General features: G+C 37.7%; 1 protein-coding gene across 3 annotated transcripts in view; it reads right to left on the bottom strand.

Moving 5' to 3' along the window:
- The window catches only part of UBN2 (ubinuclein 2), a 50,426-nt gene that overhangs the window by 16,830 nt on the left and 13,437 nt on the right, over positions 1-20,159 (bottom strand). For all 3 annotated transcript variants that reach the window (XM_061362533.1, XM_061362523.1, XM_061362513.1), the window contains exons 4-10: positions 9,575-9,712; positions 8,276-8,388; positions 6,751-7,249; positions 3,337-3,407; positions 2,523-2,652; positions 1,075-1,193; positions 277-390 (exon numbers count right to left, since the gene is read on the bottom strand). In XM_061362533.1, coding sequence (XP_061218517.1) covers positions 277-390; positions 1,075-1,193; positions 2,523-2,652; positions 3,337-3,407; positions 6,751-7,249; positions 8,276-8,388; positions 9,575-9,712 — 1,184 coding nt within the window. The remainder of the gene's footprint in view (positions 1-276; positions 391-1,074; positions 1,194-2,522; positions 2,653-3,336; positions 3,408-6,750; positions 7,250-8,275; positions 8,389-9,574; positions 9,713-20,159) is intronic.

Here is a 20,159-nt window from a genome sequence, read left to right as displayed (position 1 = left end):
GCGTTCTTTGCTTAAAGAAGCTTAAAGTCCTTGGACCAGGAAAATATTAATGTATTTGGGTAACACAGATAAAAAAGCAGCAAAAAAAGCTTGGACATAGGATGGTATAGCCCCTCATGTTAAAGAAGCACAACATTCTAGCTTGCCTGCTTAGCCCCAGCACTCTCAAAAAATTTCTCAAAGGTGTATTTCTGAAAAGCATTGTGTAACATTCCCTTAGAGATCCCCTTAAGAAGTCAGTGATAATTCTCAGTGGAAAAGGTGGTTTTGTCTCACCTCACTGTGTCATCCCAATGAAACTTCTTTCTGGGTCCCACAACCCTCTTTCCAGGTTTCTCATCATCATCTTCCTCTGATCCATTTTTCTCTCGTTCATCTTCCGCTTGTAACCTGCAAATAGAACAATTATTTTCTTTATAGGTATACAGCAGAGACAAAATGTTTCCTTGAGTAAGGAGTGTGGGTTTAGGTGCTAGGGGAAAAAAAACAAAAACAAACAAACAAAAACACACAAAACAAACAAAAACAAAAAAAAAAAAGAAACTTGTCATCAGATTCTCATTACACCCCTTCCTGAAAGTTCATCTCCCCACCGCTTCATGGTCCTCAGAGACAAGTGAAAAGGACACTCTTTATAGATCCTATCAAGGCTACTAGCTATAAACTTCATACGATGCCTCTACTGAGAAATGGCAGGAAGCTTATCAGTTTATTAACGCTTCTCCAAGTCTAAAATTAGTTAACTACGAGTGAAACTATTACAAAGAACAAGGCAAAATACATAAGACCCTGAACACACCATCCTCCTCCATTAATCTGGCATTTTCAGCATTTCCAGCATACTTCTCAGTTTACAGTTTCTTTCTCTTAAGATCTCAGTTAATGGAATTTCTTTCTAGAGCCAGGTGTGATAACATCACCTACCCAAAACTAAGTACTTTTGTACAGTTCAAAATTTACAGACACCTGTAAACTAAAGCCAAGTACTCTGCTGAGCTCAGGGAATGAACAATGTGGAGACAGACTTTCAGCTGGACTCTGGAATGGGCATGCACAGACTCCAAGAATACCTACTTGGCATTCTTGGCTTGATTGCGGGCCTGGCAGTCCTCTTGATACTTGCATAACTGTTCAGGCATGACGTTACTGACAGCCAGTTTCAGCTTTTGCAGTGGTTCTCTCAAGCGGTCATCCTGTAAAAAGAGAAACACCAAATCAGTCTTATTAGATGCAATGTAAGAAGTATTTCAGATAGTTTCACAAAAATTACTTCCTACTCACTCCTAAGGCAATATTCCCAGCACTAACTACTGACCGCAACAGCCATTTCCTACATGGCGCTTGAAACCTGTTAGGTGCAACAGCATTACAGAAATGCATATACTTGAACTTTTTTGTACAATTTTTTTTTTTTTTAAGTCTTAAGACTAGAAACAATGAAAGTTAGCCACGAGGAAAATTATCATGAATATCCCAAAACATTATGGCATGATCTCATTAGACAGTTATTAAAACCAAACTAAGGAAGAAAACCTGAGGGGAAGAGCAAGATGACACTTGCAAATAAGCACAAAATTAATCCAAGTTTTCCAAAACATGCTGTGGTATAAAAACATCCTAGCTAATGAACAATATATATGTATCAGATTATCTGAATATTAATTATTACATGTAATTCATGTACTTCAAAGGTAAAGAATATGTATTTAGAATTACCTTCAAATTAAGAACTTCCACCATTTAAATAATATAATATATACTTCCCTACATGTTTTAAATTCTCTTCCTACATCTCCTGACTTCACAGTGTTAATCATATCTGTGTACTGAGAAGAACTAGAAAACTATGTGCTATTATGACTTACTGTTTAAAAATAGCACATGAATCTGTTTGTCTTCTTAGCAAGTTTGAGACTCTGCATTCATGATCCTCAGATCATCTGCAAGATTTAGTCCTAGATTTCATCTAAAGAATCAGGTCAGGATACTTCAGATCACAGATAACTTTTTTATTCAATAGGAAAACATACGCTAAGAGAAAAGTAACTGTAAATGACACACAAAGTATTTGTAAGACCTAGCCACAAAGGCTGTTTTGCACAAACAGCACAGGCTGGGTCATCTATTATCCTTTCTTTTTTCTTGACACAAAAGTGCATGTAATAGTTATGGGTATTTTTATTTTAGCCTATCATAACCATAATTATTGTGGCTTTCTAGTTCTGTTACTTTGATATGTACCTTGTACCTAGCTTTCAAGATGAAAGCACTTCATTCTGAAATAAAGGGTCTGAAATACTTAAGAGCATTTGTACCTAAAGTAGTGACAATAGTAAATACACATACACACAAACAAAAAAAAAAAGGAAAAAAAAAAAAAGCACTTTTAAGCTTATCTAGCAACTGATCCAATATCTTTTGCTTTACTGGAGACTGTGTGGCTGCTGCGCTACTCCCCTGTGTTCTGTTCTCATCACCATTACATAACTGATCCATGCTGGAGCTAATCTCCCTATCCTTACCTGGACATTGAGGTGTAACTTCTTCAGACGCTTTATCAGTGTGTCCTTATTGCATGGCACAAAAGCCTCAAGGTGAGAGTACACTCCATTGCGGACGGCAGGATTTATCTCCTGTAACTGTAGCTCAATACTGACAAACAAACAAGAGACAGTCAACCACTGAGGCACCCCAAGATGAAAATGACAGCTAAAAAAAAAAACCTAATGAAGCTTTTTATGCATAATAATTCTTAGCTATGCACACCAAAAATATCAGCTTGGAACATTTTCAGATGAATTTTTTTTACAAAAAGAGGATGTCTTCATCAATGGCAAGAAACTATTCAAATGCATACGTTGAACATTATTCAGATTTCATTTATTACCACCACTGCACATCAATCTTGATACAATTTTGACTACTACAATCTCCTAGAGATTATTTTTTGTTTCTTAGAATACGAACATAGAACTTTCTCTATTAAATACTTAATTGAAGCATTAGAGTAAAAAGAGCTGGAATTTTCCTTCATGAAAGCTGAAGGTGTTTTGAGTTATGAAAGTGGGGGACAGGAAGAAATAATGGCAGTTTTGTTGAATTTTACACGTGAAGGACACAGGGCACTACAAAACACTTTACATTGGATAAAGACAGACAGTCATGACAGGAATCATATTCATATATAAATCTCTTTAGCTAGTAACTAGCTTAGACTGATCTACCTTCATTGACTTTTAAGGGCTTTGTTGGAACAACCTCAATAATATTTCCTCTTCTGTACTTTTCCTTTCACCCCCTTTCCAAAAAGGGAAGGTTGTACAGATAAGCACTTACTCCAGCAGAATATTATTCATGTCTTGCGTGAAAAACTTCTTCCTGCCTTCTTCATCAAACATCTTGGCGGCCTGGTAACACAACAATAAAGAATATCCAAAAGTTCATAGAGTATTTAATCCCAACAACCTTTGTATCTTTACTTTTACAGCTGTATTATATTCTTATTTCCCAGAAAACAGCATTACTTTAGAAAAAAGAACAAAATCAAAACCAAACTATACTGAACTGTTTAGAAAAAAGGTGACGGTTGTTGTTACTATACTCAAATAAAACCATCCTGCTCTAGGGCAAATAATCATTACATTTATAATCTGCGTGGATCACTGATGTTAACACATTCATCTTCTCAATAGCTACGAAGAAAGAAATTGGTAGACATGTTTTATTACCTCACAACCAGCTACATTCCACTACCACTGTTTGCTTTAGAAAGAGGACAAGTCAAGCAGGCAACAGCATCAACACATTTTTCAGTCTGTGAAACGTTCCTTTCCTACCTCTATTACCTGCCTCACCCAGTTACAACTTTCCACTCTTCTTAGATAGGCCTTAATCCTTCACTGGTGTTTCTACAAAAGGGTTTTGTATGCTAGAGGAATACCTCGTCCCTCTTTTCTGGTGCTGTGCAGCATTCTCACCATCTTTAGAATATACCTCTAATATTTTTGGTCTCTTCCAAAGTCTGTCTGGGGGTAAGAAAAATATCTCAGTCTTATTCCTATACATACTTCCTTTTATCAGAAGGCTTTCCTGATCTCAAAAGGATTCTACATGGGAATTACTGTATCTTTATTCCTATCACCTAGATTCTTCTTTTCACAAACAGTAACACTTTATCAGAGAAATCCAGTTCCCTGCACCATTCTACAAAAATCAGTAAGGTCTTCTCTCTAGTGCCCATTCCCTCTGCAGATTTATAGAAATCAAGATTAAAAAAGCCCTGCTTTTACAGGCTTATTGTCATCTTCTATTTTGGTGCTGGGACCAGACAGCAAGCTAGGAAAGAATATGCATGCAGAAATGTAAGCATGTATGGTATCATCATACTGACTGACAAATACTAGAGGCAGCCAATATGCTACAAGGCTGAATTCAAATAATCAAAAATCTCCAATAATGCCTTTTAAAAAGTTTCAATGACTTGTGGCAAATTAGGTAAACATTATAAATAAATTCAAGTGTTAGCTTGATAAAATTCCTTTGTCACTATGAAATACTTCCTGTTCTTGCTGTTTGCAAACTGACACATTTAAGTTCAGAAGAAAAATATTTACTGGAATTGTAAACTCTATACTGCACAGGAAAATAGAAGTCTGATACTCTGTCAAAAAACATAAGGTAGTCCATTGTCTGAACACTTTACCACTTCAGTCATAACCACTGATAGCAGAGTTTAAATTCCTATAATGACTGTGTTCTGCCCACTATTTTCTACTGTAAATTCAGCGCTGAAGGGATGGTATTATCGAAGCATTTGTCCTGCTAAAAAAAAAAAAAATTAGAAAGGTGTTTGCTAGTAACAGGTGTTTGAAAGTAACAGGATATCAGAAAGACAAGTTTTAAAGTCTTAAATCCAGTATCTTTAAGCATAACTAATGCAAGGATTATTATCATCTTCTGGTTTATATGAAGTGGAAGGCAAGATATGTTTTGACATTTTGGTCCCATGCAGAAATAATTTCAGCATTATACTATCACACTGGACAGTGTTGCTGGCTGAATTTCCAGATTCAAAAACTGCATCACTGTCACTGAACTGTGCTTGGGTTTAGTTTTGTTGGGGTTTGTTGTTGTTGGTTGGTTTTGCAGATTTTGGTTTTTAATTTTCCCCACAGATTATCTTGATAGTTACCTTCACAATAGAGAAAAAGCCATTTTATTGATTTTCCTGCATGTGTACAATATTGTCTTCTGTCATGGTAGCTCAGAATTGCCCATGTAGGGAACTAGAATGCATTCATCTACAAAAGGAGGTCAGGAAATTTCTGTTGTATTTAGTCACTGGTGTGTTTTTTTTATTATTGTTCTTAATCTACAAACATCATATTCCTGTAACATAGGCTTTTTTTTACAGCTCTATAAACTTCTTAGCTTTCTTTGCAATCAAGAGCACTAAAGCTGTGAGCATGTGAAGTATTTGACAAGAACCATTTCTTTTTTCCTGCCTTTTAGAAGATGTTTTCCCCCCACAGACTATGTGTCAGTTGATTTCCATTTACAGAAGGTGAGAAAGTTGGAGTCTTTATGTCAACAGTCTAGTTTTTCCCCAAGCGTATGGATAAACTTGTTCTGCCAGCACCAAACTTCCAGAAGACATTATCAAAAGAAGAGGATGGAAAAGTTAGGTTTTTCCAAGACCCACTGAATTAAAGCTTTCTTCCAGCTGTGTGGAGCTTGTTATACTGTGAAGCAGCATGAATTTGGGGTAGGCCACTAACACTTCCTGACTTTTGGCCTAATACAGTTCTTTTGCGGTTCTGCTAAAAGCTTATTATTACTTCATAGCAAAATTAATCTGAGTATTCAAGGATAGGCAAAACAACCTCTCTCACTTTGGTATTAACCTCTTGGCTGTAGTTAGCTTGGTACATTTAAAAATTACTAAGAACACTATAAGCCATTTACATACAGGTGAGAAACATGTTTTACCATTATCTGTAGCAAAGCAAGCTCTGCTACTGTTCAAATTATATTTTCCTAAAAAGGTAGTAACTTGAGCTGCTTTTTCAAAATTTGCTCTGAATAAGGAGAAGCTGCACTTTGTTCTGAATAAGGAAAAATTTTAATATCAAAATCTGGATAATCAAACAACAAATTTATTCTCAACTTATCCACAACTGAAACAAGGAGCCTGTCATACCTTAATAGCTCTGATCCCTTTCAATAAGCTATTGAGGTATTTTTAACTTGTAGATTTAATAGTTTTCATTAATATTTTAAACAAGTTTGAACTGCATGCTAACTTTCCAAAAGAAAATACTCAGTTTTGTGGTTATTTTGGAATTTGTTCTTCTTGTAGCTGGGTGGTGGGTTTTGGTGGGGCTTTTCGGGGTTGTGGTGTGGGGTTTGTTTGTTAGGTTTGTTGTGCTGTTGAAGTTAACAGCTATGTTACAAAGCCAAAAGTTCAATACATTTGTAAGCTGCTGTCATATTCCAGATTTCTTCCTCCAAAGAAAGCAAGCATCCATCAATTTCACCAACATTCAAATTAAAGTAACACTGATATTTCCATTATGGAAAAAAAACCTCAAACAATAAAAGTTATTGTACACAGAAGCTTTAGAAAATCTTGTTTCCGCTATGAAACAAGCACTGCTTTAACAACTGATCTGCATTGTCTCTGTGCCTGTTTCATTTGAGTATAAATGGAGATTCTTGAATGTAATCCTTTACCAGTGAATTCATACTTACTGTTCGAAGGTCTCCAATGCGCTTCTCAAGTAGCATAGGCAGACCTTCTGGGAGGGCAGGCACCTGCTTGGGTGTCATGACCTGAGAGGTGTAGGTTGCCTGAGTGACATTTCCATTTTCTCCTGACAGCTCAGATACTGGGCTGCCATCAGAAGTGCCATCAAGCAACTTGTCAAAGTCAATGTCTCCCAGCATCTCCAGGGCACTTTCAGCTTCTTGCATGAGCTCACGTTCATTTGTGCTACCAAAAATGGAGAGGACAGGATCATTGACCCTAAGATTCAAGTCAGAAATATCGTTTCCTGCACTGAGAGAGGAAGAAGGAATTTTACTAGGGGTAGAGGCTGCAACAGTCACTGGCGGTTTTGGACTAGATTCCTTCTTCCTCATGGCTTCCTTCTCCTTTTGAAATTTACGGATCATGGCAGCCAGAGAGAGAGAGTCTTTATACAGTTTCTTTTTCTTCTTTTCAGACTTGTGTGAATTTAAGGCCATTACTCTGCAGACGAAAGAAATCTTTCATTAGAATGCATGTGACTTTTGAGGCCTTAGTAACTTTTACAAAAGCCTGGGAGTTTAGTACAATCAAAAAATGATTGGGTTAATAAAGCAAGTGCTTTGTGCTTCCATCTTCAGACTATTCTATCAACTACCATAAAACTTTGCTGGTCATGTGATTTCATACTCTCCAACTGATTTGTTTTGTTAGGTTATGTACACATTGAGGTAAAGGTTGTTTACTTTTGACTTCTCAATTTAATTATGGAGAAGTTGGAACAGTTGTTAAACTCATGGCTGATCTATCCTACCAAAATACTTAAATTTGCCTCTTGAGGCTTGTGAATGGTGACAGGTTGCTTTAAGACCAGGCACATTAAAAAAATTCTCTTTGCTATGAATTTGGACATGCAGGCTCAACATCTATATGCTACTTAAGCAGAGCACTTTTTGCCAATTAATCACCTCGATAAAGAAAGAAAAAACAACTAGCAATAAATTTACAATACCAACTTGGATATTCATAATAAAATAACTTTCACTCAGCAACAATTTTCTAAAAGCCAATTGAAAACACACAGCCTTAATCTTTCCATGCTAGCCTCAGATCCCAGGAAAGCACATAAAGTTGCTAAGAAATATGTAGAATTAAGCTACGTTTGTAGTTTTCCAGATTAGAAACCGAGGGATATTGAGGAAATTATTTTTCATTAGAAAATGTAATTCTTAGTGCTATATATGACCTTGGGTAGAACAGTGATGGATAATGCTATTCACAAACTTAAAACCTCTTTTCCGTAATGTTTTTTGCCCTTGTTACTGGCTGTTCAAAATTTAGGGGGACAAATAATTAGCTTATAGGAATTATTTATGAAGAAAACCCACAGGAATTCCAAACCCAAAATCTACCTGCTATTAATTATAGTTTAAAAATATTCTGAACAGTTGTTATAATCTTGCTATGGCACACAATCTTAAAACCAAACCTCACATACAATTCAAGGGTTATCTAAGGAAAGAAACCTACCCCAATGATTTAGGAGGTTTCATTTTCCGAGGCTTCTTCTCCTTTTCTGTCACTTCATCTTTCCGCTTGCGCTTCTTCATTCCACGATCTTCACTGTCTTTTAACTTTGCTATCTAGAATGAGATCAAACAAAGGACAATGGCTCTTCCACCCTAAAGGACTTCTACAGCAAGAAACATTTAGTTTTCCTTACACTTTCCAATTCAGAGCCAGGAAAAATACCTCAGTGTGTGTAAAAGCAAACAGTACCACTGGATTTCTAGCAGCAGTGCAGTTGCTGACAAGTCTCAATAATTACTGATGTTTAAACTGCTACTGAATTCAGAGAGCTCTCAATAAGAAAAACACTGAAAGGCACACACAGACTGACACCCGTAAGCAATGGCCAAATAGCCTTGGAAGACTGAATCCCCCCACCTTCTTCTGCTACCACAGTTTCATTGCTGAGCATGAAGATACACAGTATGGAACATCTTTTTGGCAAGTTCAGATCAGCTGTCTCCCCTCCCAAGTTCTTGCTGATCCCCAGCTTACCTGCTGCTCCACAGTGGGGAAAAAGAAAGCCTTCACATTATGCAAACATTATTCAACACATCAGAGTTTTGTCTGTTGTCATCAATGCTATTTTAGTCATAAATCCAAATCATAGCACCGTAAGGGCTGCTATGAAAAAAAAAAAGTTAACTCCATCCCAATCAGATCCAATGTAAGAACCTTAAGATTATGTTAAAGAATTATAGAGCAGGAAAGGAAATCAGAAAGCAGGAAGCTCTTGGAATGGCATGGAACTTGTGAATGTACTATGCAAACAATTATGTTCACATTGATCATAAGTTTGCCAATGTACACAGAGCAGCACATTGTTTGGGAAAAACTTTATGTGTGCTTTTTAGTATAGCTGTTCTTATGCACCAGGTTTATTTTAACAGATATTTTAAGTGTTATTTTGAATATCAGGAAAACTTTCAAATCATGCAAGAGTTGTGTAAAGTCATAAAAGCAGTACTGGAAAATGTCTCATCTCATAACAAAATCTCAATAAAATTACAGAATCATCTGTCACTTCAGGATGGATGGACACTTCTTAGCTTGCCTAATTGTTACTCTTACAAGACTGGACATCCCCAGTTATTTCCTGAAAGCTAGTACCTGAGCCACAAACCAGAAAATCCAATAAAACAGTGCTGTGCATCATTCTGGTTTCAACCTCTTCATCTGAGCCATTCTGTGCATATCAAATATTTCTCAGTGTCCCCCTAGCATAAGCAGTGCATAAAAAGCATTAGTAAGATCACTCACTTTAGGTGGCCTATGCTTTTTGTCTTCTGCAAAGTCTTCATCCTCTGAGTCAGATGCCTGGCGGAACTGCAGCGTACCAGTGTTGATATAAAATCCTCCATATTTGGTTGTGAGGGATGCAGGAACTAATTCATCATACTGGGCAGGAGGAAAGATGAGTTTATCAGCATTTCTCAGTAAAATAAATATATAGTTAATTTACGAGTCCCTATGCATAAAAAAAAAAATAAAAATCTACACAAGTACACATCACAGCTTGATGGAATAGAAACAGGATAGTAAAGTTACTGGCCAAGGCACAGGAAGCTGACATCACAGAATAACTTTTCTACTTTCAAATAATGCCCTTTTTTGGAAAAAGACAGGTTTATGGCATTAAAAGTACTCCTTTCTGAAGGAAACTAGGATGGGCACAGAGGCCTTCACCCAAATCACCCCAAAAAAAAAAAAAAAAACCAAAACAAAACCAACCAACCAACCAAACTTTCAACCTTTTTCCCCCCAGTATTCTGTCTCTGAGGGCATGTTACACTGTATGTTAAATCTCAAGATATGTATGTAAATCATATGAACAAATATATACCACCTGCCTACAAGCAAGTTCACTTGATTGTTCACTGGTTCCTTTTGTCCAGGAAATAGGCAGGCACAGAGTGAATTATTAGTTTTCATCTAGGACAGTCTTGCAGACATACCAGCAACATCACTGGCTGAAACAAATTTTGTAAAACAAACAAACAAACAAAAAAAACCCACCCCACAACCCTGCCTCTCCCGATTTTAAATTTGAAGTTTAATACTTCTACTGAATGTCCTTCAATTTTATGAGACAATGTGTGGTTCAAATTACTTTGTTAGTCATACACTTTTATCACAGGCCCTTTTCAGTTATCTGTAATAGCTACAGTTATTTCCAGAACCTAATTCTTCCATATTTTCAGAAAAGATGACAGTCTGAACACTGCACTGGAAGAAAACTAATCTGTATCGGAATTTTACAGAATGGATGTTATATCCAGGAGCAGATCGTAGAGATGCTTCTGTAAATTAAGCATAAGAACTTGTCAAGATTATACACTGTTTCATTAAGACTGACAGAATTTTCATTAATACCAGTCTCTGCAGTGTACGTCATGTTCAGACGTTTCAACACATGCTACATTTAGTACCAATTCTAACTACAGTGCTCTGCTCAAAATCCTACTTCTCTTACAAAAGTACCCTGAAATTTTCCTTTATTAAAAATGCTATCCCAGCCATGATAAATTTCGGTACAGTATCTGTTAGGCTTATTTCTAATTTTGTGTTGAATATTACATTGACTCTTACACAAATATACAGTGCCAGAGCTTGTTACATTGGAAGTCATATAAACTCTCACTCTGTTTAGAGAGTTTTAAAACCACAAAGTTTCAAACTCTCATACACACTTTATTTTGAAAAGTACTTAGTATTTATGAAGGAATTTCCCATTTATAAGTACAAAGCTGTATCTCAAAAATATTGAAATCCAAAGACACAGGAAAAGTGGTCAATACTGAAGTACAGGGTAGGACATGAATTCTATTATTTCATGACCAGCAGCCTCCTCAGAATGACATTTTTCCCCCAGGCGTTACCAGGAAACTCTAGGAAGTATCTTGTGAATAGCAAATTCTTAGAGAGGCTGAGAGGATGAGTAGATTCATTGCAGCTCTATGCATAGGTAGCAATGCCAGTCATGGAAGTGTTTGCAAGAGAACTTAGGAAGAGTTGCCTTGACAATGCTGTTACTGCTGCTCAGAAACACAATGCTGTCCTGAACGACTCCAAATTCAAACTACCAGTTTTCGTTTTCAAATCTGGAAAATTTTAGGATGGTGCATGCATGCAACAAATATTAATTCTGGAAGCTACAGTCTGCCTGGAAGTATTAAACCCAAATGCCCGAGACACACACCTGCCAACAAAGATAAGGAGGAAGCATTTCTGAGGCCTAGAAAGTGTTACAAAAGTACCAGTTACCAGTAAGTACCAGAAAGTGTTACAAAAGACCTCAGTGTCTAACAGACTAAGAATCAATTTCTGCCTATCTGAAAGGGTACTATGACACACCTCAGAGGTGTACACTGTGGTAAAGGAAAAAGACAATTTCGAGTTACACCTGCAAGCTATAAACGTTTGGTCGCTCAGCCAAATGATTAAGATACTTGAGAAGGAAACAATGTGCTTGTTATTTTGAAGTCTGAATGGGCAGGCTTTCCATTGCATGTCTTAAGACAGAAATCAACAGGCTGAATAAATTAGTAAGCCGTTTTAACTGCCACAACATTAACTAAAGACTTGAGATCACCTACATGAAGGGAGCACACAGAGTGCAAAGCCAAGTGTCAGCTACCAACTTATTTCCCCCTCCATAACACGAAGGTAAAATGGTTTACGAACTAAGAAGTCTGGGCTACCAGAAGCATTGAGACAGGAAGAACTAACCAGAAGAGGAAAACATGAGATGTACACTTTGACAAGAAAGCCGGTGAAAGAGCCTGAACTGCAGACCTATGTGGATTTAATCTGAGTAAGTAGTCAGAAATTTCAATGAGTCATCACCTTTTATCTTTCTGAAATGGAAGGCTTAACAAGCAGTACAGAAAGGAGGAAAGGGAAATAAAAAAAGTGGTGAAAAGACCTATGAAATACCCTAAGACTATATGAAAGACTAGCGCAAGAAAGCAGAAGAATCTATTAATTGGACAAAAAATAAAGCAAACTGGGCTTGTCATTCATCTTAAGAGACCAGGACGACCATGCAAAGTAAACTTGAGTGGAGGCTGGGTAAGAAGTTCGGAGAAATCTGATGTTTTTCCACAGCTCTCAGAACCAGCTTTATTATGCACAAGGAAGATAAAAGGAAAAGAAAATAAATTACTATCCACAGTGCTTAACAGACAGAGCAGGCATTTCGGTTTTGAGCTGACAGAGTGTGAACTGTATTGGTGAAGTGGGGGCAGAACAGGATCAAAACAGAAGAATACAGTAATTGCCAACTTTGAAGGAGAAAGTACACAGTTAAAGCTGGGACCATTAACATAGTAAGTGAATAACAAGTAAAGGAAAACACAGTAAAGACTCAGCTGCAGAGCAGTAAGGAAGCTCTGGAGAACACACAAGAAAAAGTAAGGAATAGACATTGCCCAACCAATGAAGCCATGAATCACAGCAGATTAACAGAATGATGAACATGCTATGTGGCACAGGTCCATAAGAATAAGGCAATCAGAGAGGCAAAATTCATTCGATACACAGATGAACAAACTACCTATCCCATAACAGCCAGCAGGGAAACAAGGTCAGCAACATTTGGAAGTATAATTTACCAACTGAGGTTTCAACAGCTTCTGCTGAGGACTATGAATTCAGTCAAACTTTTGAAGAGCCTTTTGAAATTCAGTTCTCCTAACCCTTGAGTTTACTTTTCCCTACCAAAATTGGTTTTTCTTCAGCCTACTAAACAAGATATAACTTACAACTAAATGTTTAATTTTATTTTCAACTTAGCTAAAACTGGGGCATGCAGACCACAATTTACTTAGTATCCTCCCTTTGAAGTAAACTTACTTTCTTCTAGCACCTCAATTGAACAGAGAATTTGAATATAATTGTACAAGGTACTGACAATAGCTAGATTAAACTTCGTTTCAAAGTTCCTTCAGGACTCTCAGTTAAAGGGAACATGGCTCTTGAAACTTCTAAATCTTTTGATTAATTGGTTTCAAGACTTTTGCTTTGCACTAGCTTTTCTCCATATGAAATCACAAAACTGATCCTATTAAGGAAAATAGATAAAAGCCCTTTAGTGTTCTGCTCTTCCTTACACATTCCAAGATCGAGAATAAATATTCTCAGACCTCCAAATACACAGGATTTCATATGTAAGACTCCTGAGAACAGAGATTTGTCCAACAAAAGATTATGGACTCTTTCTGCAGAAAACAAAGGAAGACTGATGTATCGTCTGAGCATCTAAAAGCAGATCAGCATGCAAGTTATTTTCAACTACTGTCCTTGAGCTACATTGTTATGTTTCTAGGGCCATTAACCTAATGAAATGTTTAGGTGTAAAAGATTTAGTTGGGTTTATGGATTATATCAATTTAGTTCTGAAATCCAAACCCACAGTATATAGCGGTATCATATTAATACTGTCAGCTCCTGTATGCAGATATTTTGACCGTGATCATCAGATATTTTGACTGTGAGCTCATTCAGCTCTCTTCCAGGCAACAACCTACATTATAAAAATACATGTGACAAGGCTTTGTAACACTTCTGTATTAAATTCTGGAAATGAGTTTTGCTGCAAACATGTCCAAGTATTTTTAAAGACATGCCCCACGTGCATTATTTGTTGTGAAACTGGCATTATTCAGATAAAAGATAAGCAGGGATCACTTTTATTTCTTGTTCAGTTTATTTTTGAAATTACTTTAACCAGCTGGGGGGGGCTGTTTAGTTTTCATCATTAGCTTACTGAATAAAGTCAAACTACTGAAGTTACTTTGAATATGGTTGCTTCAGTCAAATCATAGAATCATAGAATAGTTAGGGTTGGAAAGGACCTTAAGATCATCAAGTGCCAACCCTCCTGCCATGTGCAGGGACACCTCGCCCTAAGCCCTGTTACCCAAGGCCTCGTCCAACCTGGCCTTGAACACTGCCAGGGATGGAGCATTCACAACCTCCTTGGGCAACCTATTCCAGTGCCTCACCACCCTAACAGGAAAGAATTTCCTCCTTATATCCAATCTAAACTTACCCTATTTAAGTTTTAACCCATTACCCCTTGTCCTACCACTACAGTCCCTAACGAAGAGTCAATCCCCAGCACCCCTGTAGGCCCCCTTCAGATACTGGAAGGCTGCTATGAGGTCTCCACGCAGCCTTCTCTTCTCCAGGCTGAACAGCCCCAACTTTCTCAGCCTATCCTCATATGGGAGGTGCTCCAGTCCCCTGATCATTCTCGTGGCCCTTATCTGGACTTGTTCCAACAGATCCATGTCCTTTTTATGTTGAGGACACCAGAACTGCACACAATACTCCAAATGAGGTCTCACAAGAGCAGAATAAAGGAGCAGGATCACCTCCTTCGACCTGCTGGTCACACTCCTTTTGAGGCAGCCCAGGATACGGTTGGCTTTCTGGGCTGCAAGCGCACACTGCTGGCTCATGTTAATATCCATACACTCTGTTCTGTACACAGTTGAGGGCACTTCAAACATACATAGTTGATAGATCTCTATGTTTCTTACAGACACAAATAACTGAAATGCAGTCTTTGGCTTTGCTGTCCTTTAAGGAGAGGTGTTCAAACAAACAAACAGAACTTTCTGAAAAATAGCATAATCAAATATACAATGAGATCCTGCACAAGGCTAAGGGGGAACAATCCATTGATTTTGTAATTCCAGATTACATTAAAAAAAAACAAGCAGAAAGGGCTTTCCCATGGGTAAAGAAGGTTCCTCTTCCAAATTTCATAGGCATGTTGTTTTGTGGTGTGCTGTGTTTTTTAACCCTGGGGCAGAGGACAGCTAGCAAAGCACAACAGAAAGAAGTGTAACAAACTGTTAAATAAAGATACAATACTTGACTCATGGTAATCTAGACTAAGGTAGGACAGTCTCCTAGGAGAACCCTAGTTTAGTAGTCAGTATATTGTAACCAGTCAGCCTACAAGAGCACCTTGAGAGAAGCACCAGTACATGTATGTCATCCTGTTTTCTCACCATGACTACCATCTTTTATACCCCTCCACCAGCCACAGAGTCAGACTATTAGCTTACGTGACCTTCAGTGACATTCTTACAGCCCTGAAAATATTTCAGTCTAGGATGTAACATGTATGACCACTCATGTGACCACTTTTATCTGTTCCACTCAATTCGTTCAAAGACTGAGCTCTGACCTACACTGAAAACAGATTTCTGGGGGTTTATGACAAAAAAATATGCCATGTATTACTGAACCTCTCCAGGCTGCCTGTTACAGTGCTACTAGAAGATTCTGTAGAAAATAAAAAAGTTACACTTTCCTTTTCCATTCATTTAACGTGAAGAACAAACTTAGCATATGACACTTAAGACAAATGCTCTTATCAAAGATCTCTTATTTTGGCATGTTATAACCCCTCTTTGTATTATATTAATAATCACAGTGTTTAAAAAAAATACACAAGCAAGTTCATTGTGTTGCTTACATAAATTCATCTAGTTGTGAAGAACAGTTGATCCTAGGCCATGATCTCGCCCTCTACTAGCTCAGATGACTGAGAAGTGATTTAGTACTCTTCACAATTTAAATTTAGCAAAACCCCAGAAGTTGCTACACGCATGATTATTTCTTACTCCTACACTCTTGATGTACACAAAGTTTAAATAATAGTACTACAAAAGGCAGATGTCTCAGTTTTTTTCAAGTTCCTGTACAGAAGTTGAGTTTTCAGTTTTCCTAGTTGCCCCACTGATGTTATTAAATACATGAGCAGTCCTAAACTACCTGGTTGAAACAAACACCAGAAGATGGAATTAAGAAAAAAAAAAAACCAAAACAAAACACACCCCCTCAAAAATAAAAAAAAGGAAAGAAATTAAGAAATTATTTATTCCTTCCTAACGAAAACTATACTTTACAGAAGGAGCAAGAGAACATTACTGTTGCAGACTTGTTCTGCTAACTCAACTACTTTTGTCCCTCTAGCCATAATGGCTCTTGATTAGGGGACTGCTGGGTATATAAACATACTATTCTGCTTAATGCAGAACAGATACCTGGTTTATTTGTTTGGTACTTCATTTCACACCTTTATTTATCTTGGGGTGAGGAGGGATAAAAAGCCTCCTAACTGAAATTTGCCCTGGTATTCACACAAACACATATGACATGTCAGGTGCCAGCTGGCAGATCTACCCTGAAGACACCTAGGAAGCACAGAAGACTTCTTTTGTTAAAGGTGACATGGTGCCCTCAGCTAAGTAAGCACTATTCTCCAACCACAGGATTTCTAAGACTGGGCAAAGTGACAGTGAACAAGACAGACCACTAACATAAACAGAGAAATCCAGAGCCAACAAAACAGCTAATAAGATGAATCTCAAGAAAGCTTTAATGTACCCTCATGTATTCAGAACGGATGAAGTTTTGTGATAGAGTTCCATAAAGTAAGCTCTTTCCATATAAAAAATGCAGCAATGTTAACTTTATCTCTCAAACATGAAAGTATGTTTAATGGAGCCCATGCAGTATTTTTCTGCATATGCTTCTAACATTGGTGTGATTCTTTCTTTTGTTTGAGACATTTAATCTCTCTCAAGCAACAACACTGCCCTCCATAGCTGTGCATAAAACAAGCTCCTCTGAGTAGGAAGGATGAGAGAAGAAACACCTGGCCCAGAATCTCACACAACAAACAACAAAACAAAAACACCACAAAAACAAACAAACAAAAAACCCCCAAAAAGGTAAAAATTACCATCAGCTCAACTCTGCCATTCTCCAGGTAGATACCATTCATGACCACTGCCACACTAAGCTCTGACATTCCTCAAATGAATATCACTCTCATTGGGAAAAAGCATCTCAGATATTCACGAGTCTTAGGCAAGATGCTCTTACTGGCAACCCATCAGCTTAAAGTTTTAGATCCCACCACCAGGAATACTTAAGGGGAAGCCAGAATGGGAGAGAAGAGGAAATTAAAATCAATCAAAACTTTAATAAGCCTGGGGATAACAAGATGAAGCAAACCAAATTTATCCTGAAAAAACATGTGAAAACTGTGTATCATGACACAGAATTTTTGCAAAGACTGAGCCCTTATATTATGGAAAGTATTCTAGGCAACCCAGATAGAAGAATAGCAACTCTATTACCAGTGTGTTCAGAATTACTAAAAATAAACATACAATCCTTGAAAGACTGTCTTTTAGAAGGCCTGACCTCTTGAGGCAAGATACAGCCAAAGAAAAACATGTTTTCCTATTAAGTACCTGTTTTGGAGAAAATTTCCATGTGTGAGAAATTAGTGGTAGGCTAGTTTTCTCTACCCAGCATCACAGGATTCTTACACTATTGTTTAGAAGGCTGCTGTGGAACCATGAATAGAGTTGACTGGGTTAAATACTGTCATATTGCCCTGAATATCCAAAGTACTGAAGTGTATGCTTACCATTGCTCTTGTTGTTCATATATTGCTTCAGTTTCTATCAGAGTTGCTACCTGGTACTGCTGCTTCAAAAGATAGCTTTCACTGGTTACAGGTTTCTAGGTAGATAATTCTTCCTCTGCATGGGAAGAAGTTGAGCTATAGCATGCATGGGTGAAGGTGCTAGGTGGTCTTTGTTTTGGACATGCAAGTCTTACTACCTCTGATTAAGAGAAAATTGCATATTTCTTCACCTTTTTTTTAAGATTACTTCAGATCCTTGTCCTGTATTACATAGCAGAAGGCTCAGAGAGCACTGTATTCCCATGGAATCTCTATCTATGTGAAGCTTACATTGTCCAGAAGGTATTCAACTGAGTGAATATTCGGAGCTCATCACAAGACCAAGAAGTCCAGCCAGATAAGGCATGTGTGCATGCAGGTAGAATAAAGCGGAAGCAGAAATCTACAGGAATATCATTCCACAAAGGACACAGTTCCTGTCAGTTTACACTACAGTAAAACCTACTTTAAACATCAAAGCAGTGGAAAGACTGAGGAGGGACAGCTTGTTTTGCCAGTTATGAACATTTTGCATATTAACAAGGTCCCTTTAAGATAAGCAAAGATTAGGAATTGCCATCAGACTAACTGCTACATGCTAGCAACAGTAAGATGGTCTTGAATTACATTTTTTTCAAATGGAGAGTTCACAACTGACTGGCTACAAACACTCAACCCCAAAATATCCACTGATATAGACTGAAGCATGGATTTCCCATTTGCCTGCAATTGCAACCAGAGAGGAAAAGAAACTTCTTCCAAAAAGGACCAGCTAAAAATTTTCCAAGGAGAATAGCAAGGTAAAAAAACTGAGCAGCACATATATCAGATTCATCCAAAGCAAGCAGCAACCTGTAACTATGCACTTATTCCTGTAAGAGGGGACACACCTGAAGGAAGATGGAAGGCAGAAACTGACTGCATCACTTAGGTTAATTATGTACCTAAAAACCTTTCATTCAGTTGGCATTATGTCTGTGCCCACTAAAGGGTACCCTTACTTTTCTGTGTTTAGTTGCCACCAGGACATTGAGGGTCTTAATGCAGCCATGCTGCTAATGTCTTTACTGCACTGTAGGAAAGTACTGATTCTTTGCAGAGTAAACAATGAAAGCAAATCTTTAAGAAGCTTGTGCATAGTTTGCATTTACACAGAAGGCAATGTAAACAATGGCAACCTAGCCTACTAAGCACACCAAAATTTACCCTACTTCATCAGGGCAGGTACCAGTGACCTTTGAGGAGCTTGACAGGAAAAGTCCCCTCACTTAGGAAAAGCTCCCTTTTATCAGCACTTTCCAAAAACCTTACTCCAGACAGGCATGTCCTGCACCTCTCTGCATTCCAGCCCCATTAAAATCTGTTACCTGAGAACCATGCCATTAGCAAATTCCCTGCACTTGACCCCGATCCCTGCCCTCAGGAAAACAAGCAGAACAATTGCCTTCCTGGATCCTTGGAGGACCCAAATGCTGTTTGTTACATATGCTATTTGTTATATATACATCCATGTTACATGTAAAAAATAGCTTAATTGGAAATGGATCCAAAGCAAGCAAAATTTCTTAACTCAAATACAATGCCTGCTAAAAACACACTTACAATTTTATTGGTCTGATTTCTTGAATAATACTTCATGGCATTGCTTCAAAATCTGGTTCTAGAAGGAAACTATCTCTAAAGCTATGGAATACATCTCTTTCAGTGCCAAAAAGCTCAGTATTCCTTTAACACCTGTGACAAGAAAGAGGTCTAAAATTCTAAAGAAGCTTTCAATTATTTTTCCTGGGGTACAGAGGGAGACAACAGGACACCAATCCTGTAGCAATTCAAGAGGCACTCATATTCATTTTTCAAGTGTTTGTATCCAGGATATTGTAGCTTTTTATGTTTAAGAAAGTGCATCTTCCAAAATGAAGCAAGTCCAGGCTGAGCCTGGCTCTGACATTTCCCAGGGTACACTGTGATTTAATAGCTGGCCACACAGAAGATGAGCAAGCCAGACACGTAGGTCTTTCTGAACACTTCCTATTTGCATCTGAGATGGAATGAGAGGTTTTGTTGAACTTAACTCCTACATTACAGGATCCTTAAGCTTTGCCCCAGCAACTTAAACTGCAGCTGGCATACAATGCATTTTTTTTTTCTTCTTTTCTATATAGAAATGGGGATGAAAGCAAAATAAAAATGGCCTCTCTCTAGTCTGTATTTGTAATGCAGACACAAGGCATAATGATTTGTTCAGGAGAGCAATCTTTAGAGAATACACCGTTCTCCCCAGTAGCTTCCACAGCTACCACATGATGCAACCATCTGGTCCCCTAACAACTGCCTTTTGTATGTTCC

The sequence above is a fragment of the Neopsephotus bourkii genome, unplaced genomic scaffold, assembly GCF_033783945.1.
Source record: "Neopsephotus bourkii isolate Nb327-2 ecotype Australia unplaced genomic scaffold, CSIRO-AGI_Nbou_v1 NB_107, whole genome shotgun sequence".
In the NCBI taxonomy this organism is placed as follows: Eukaryota; Metazoa; Chordata; class Aves; order Psittaciformes; family Psittacidae; genus Neopsephotus; species Neopsephotus bourkii.
The sequence above is the reverse complement of the archived record's forward strand: the minus strand, read 5'-3'. Positions and strand labels throughout refer to the sequence as shown.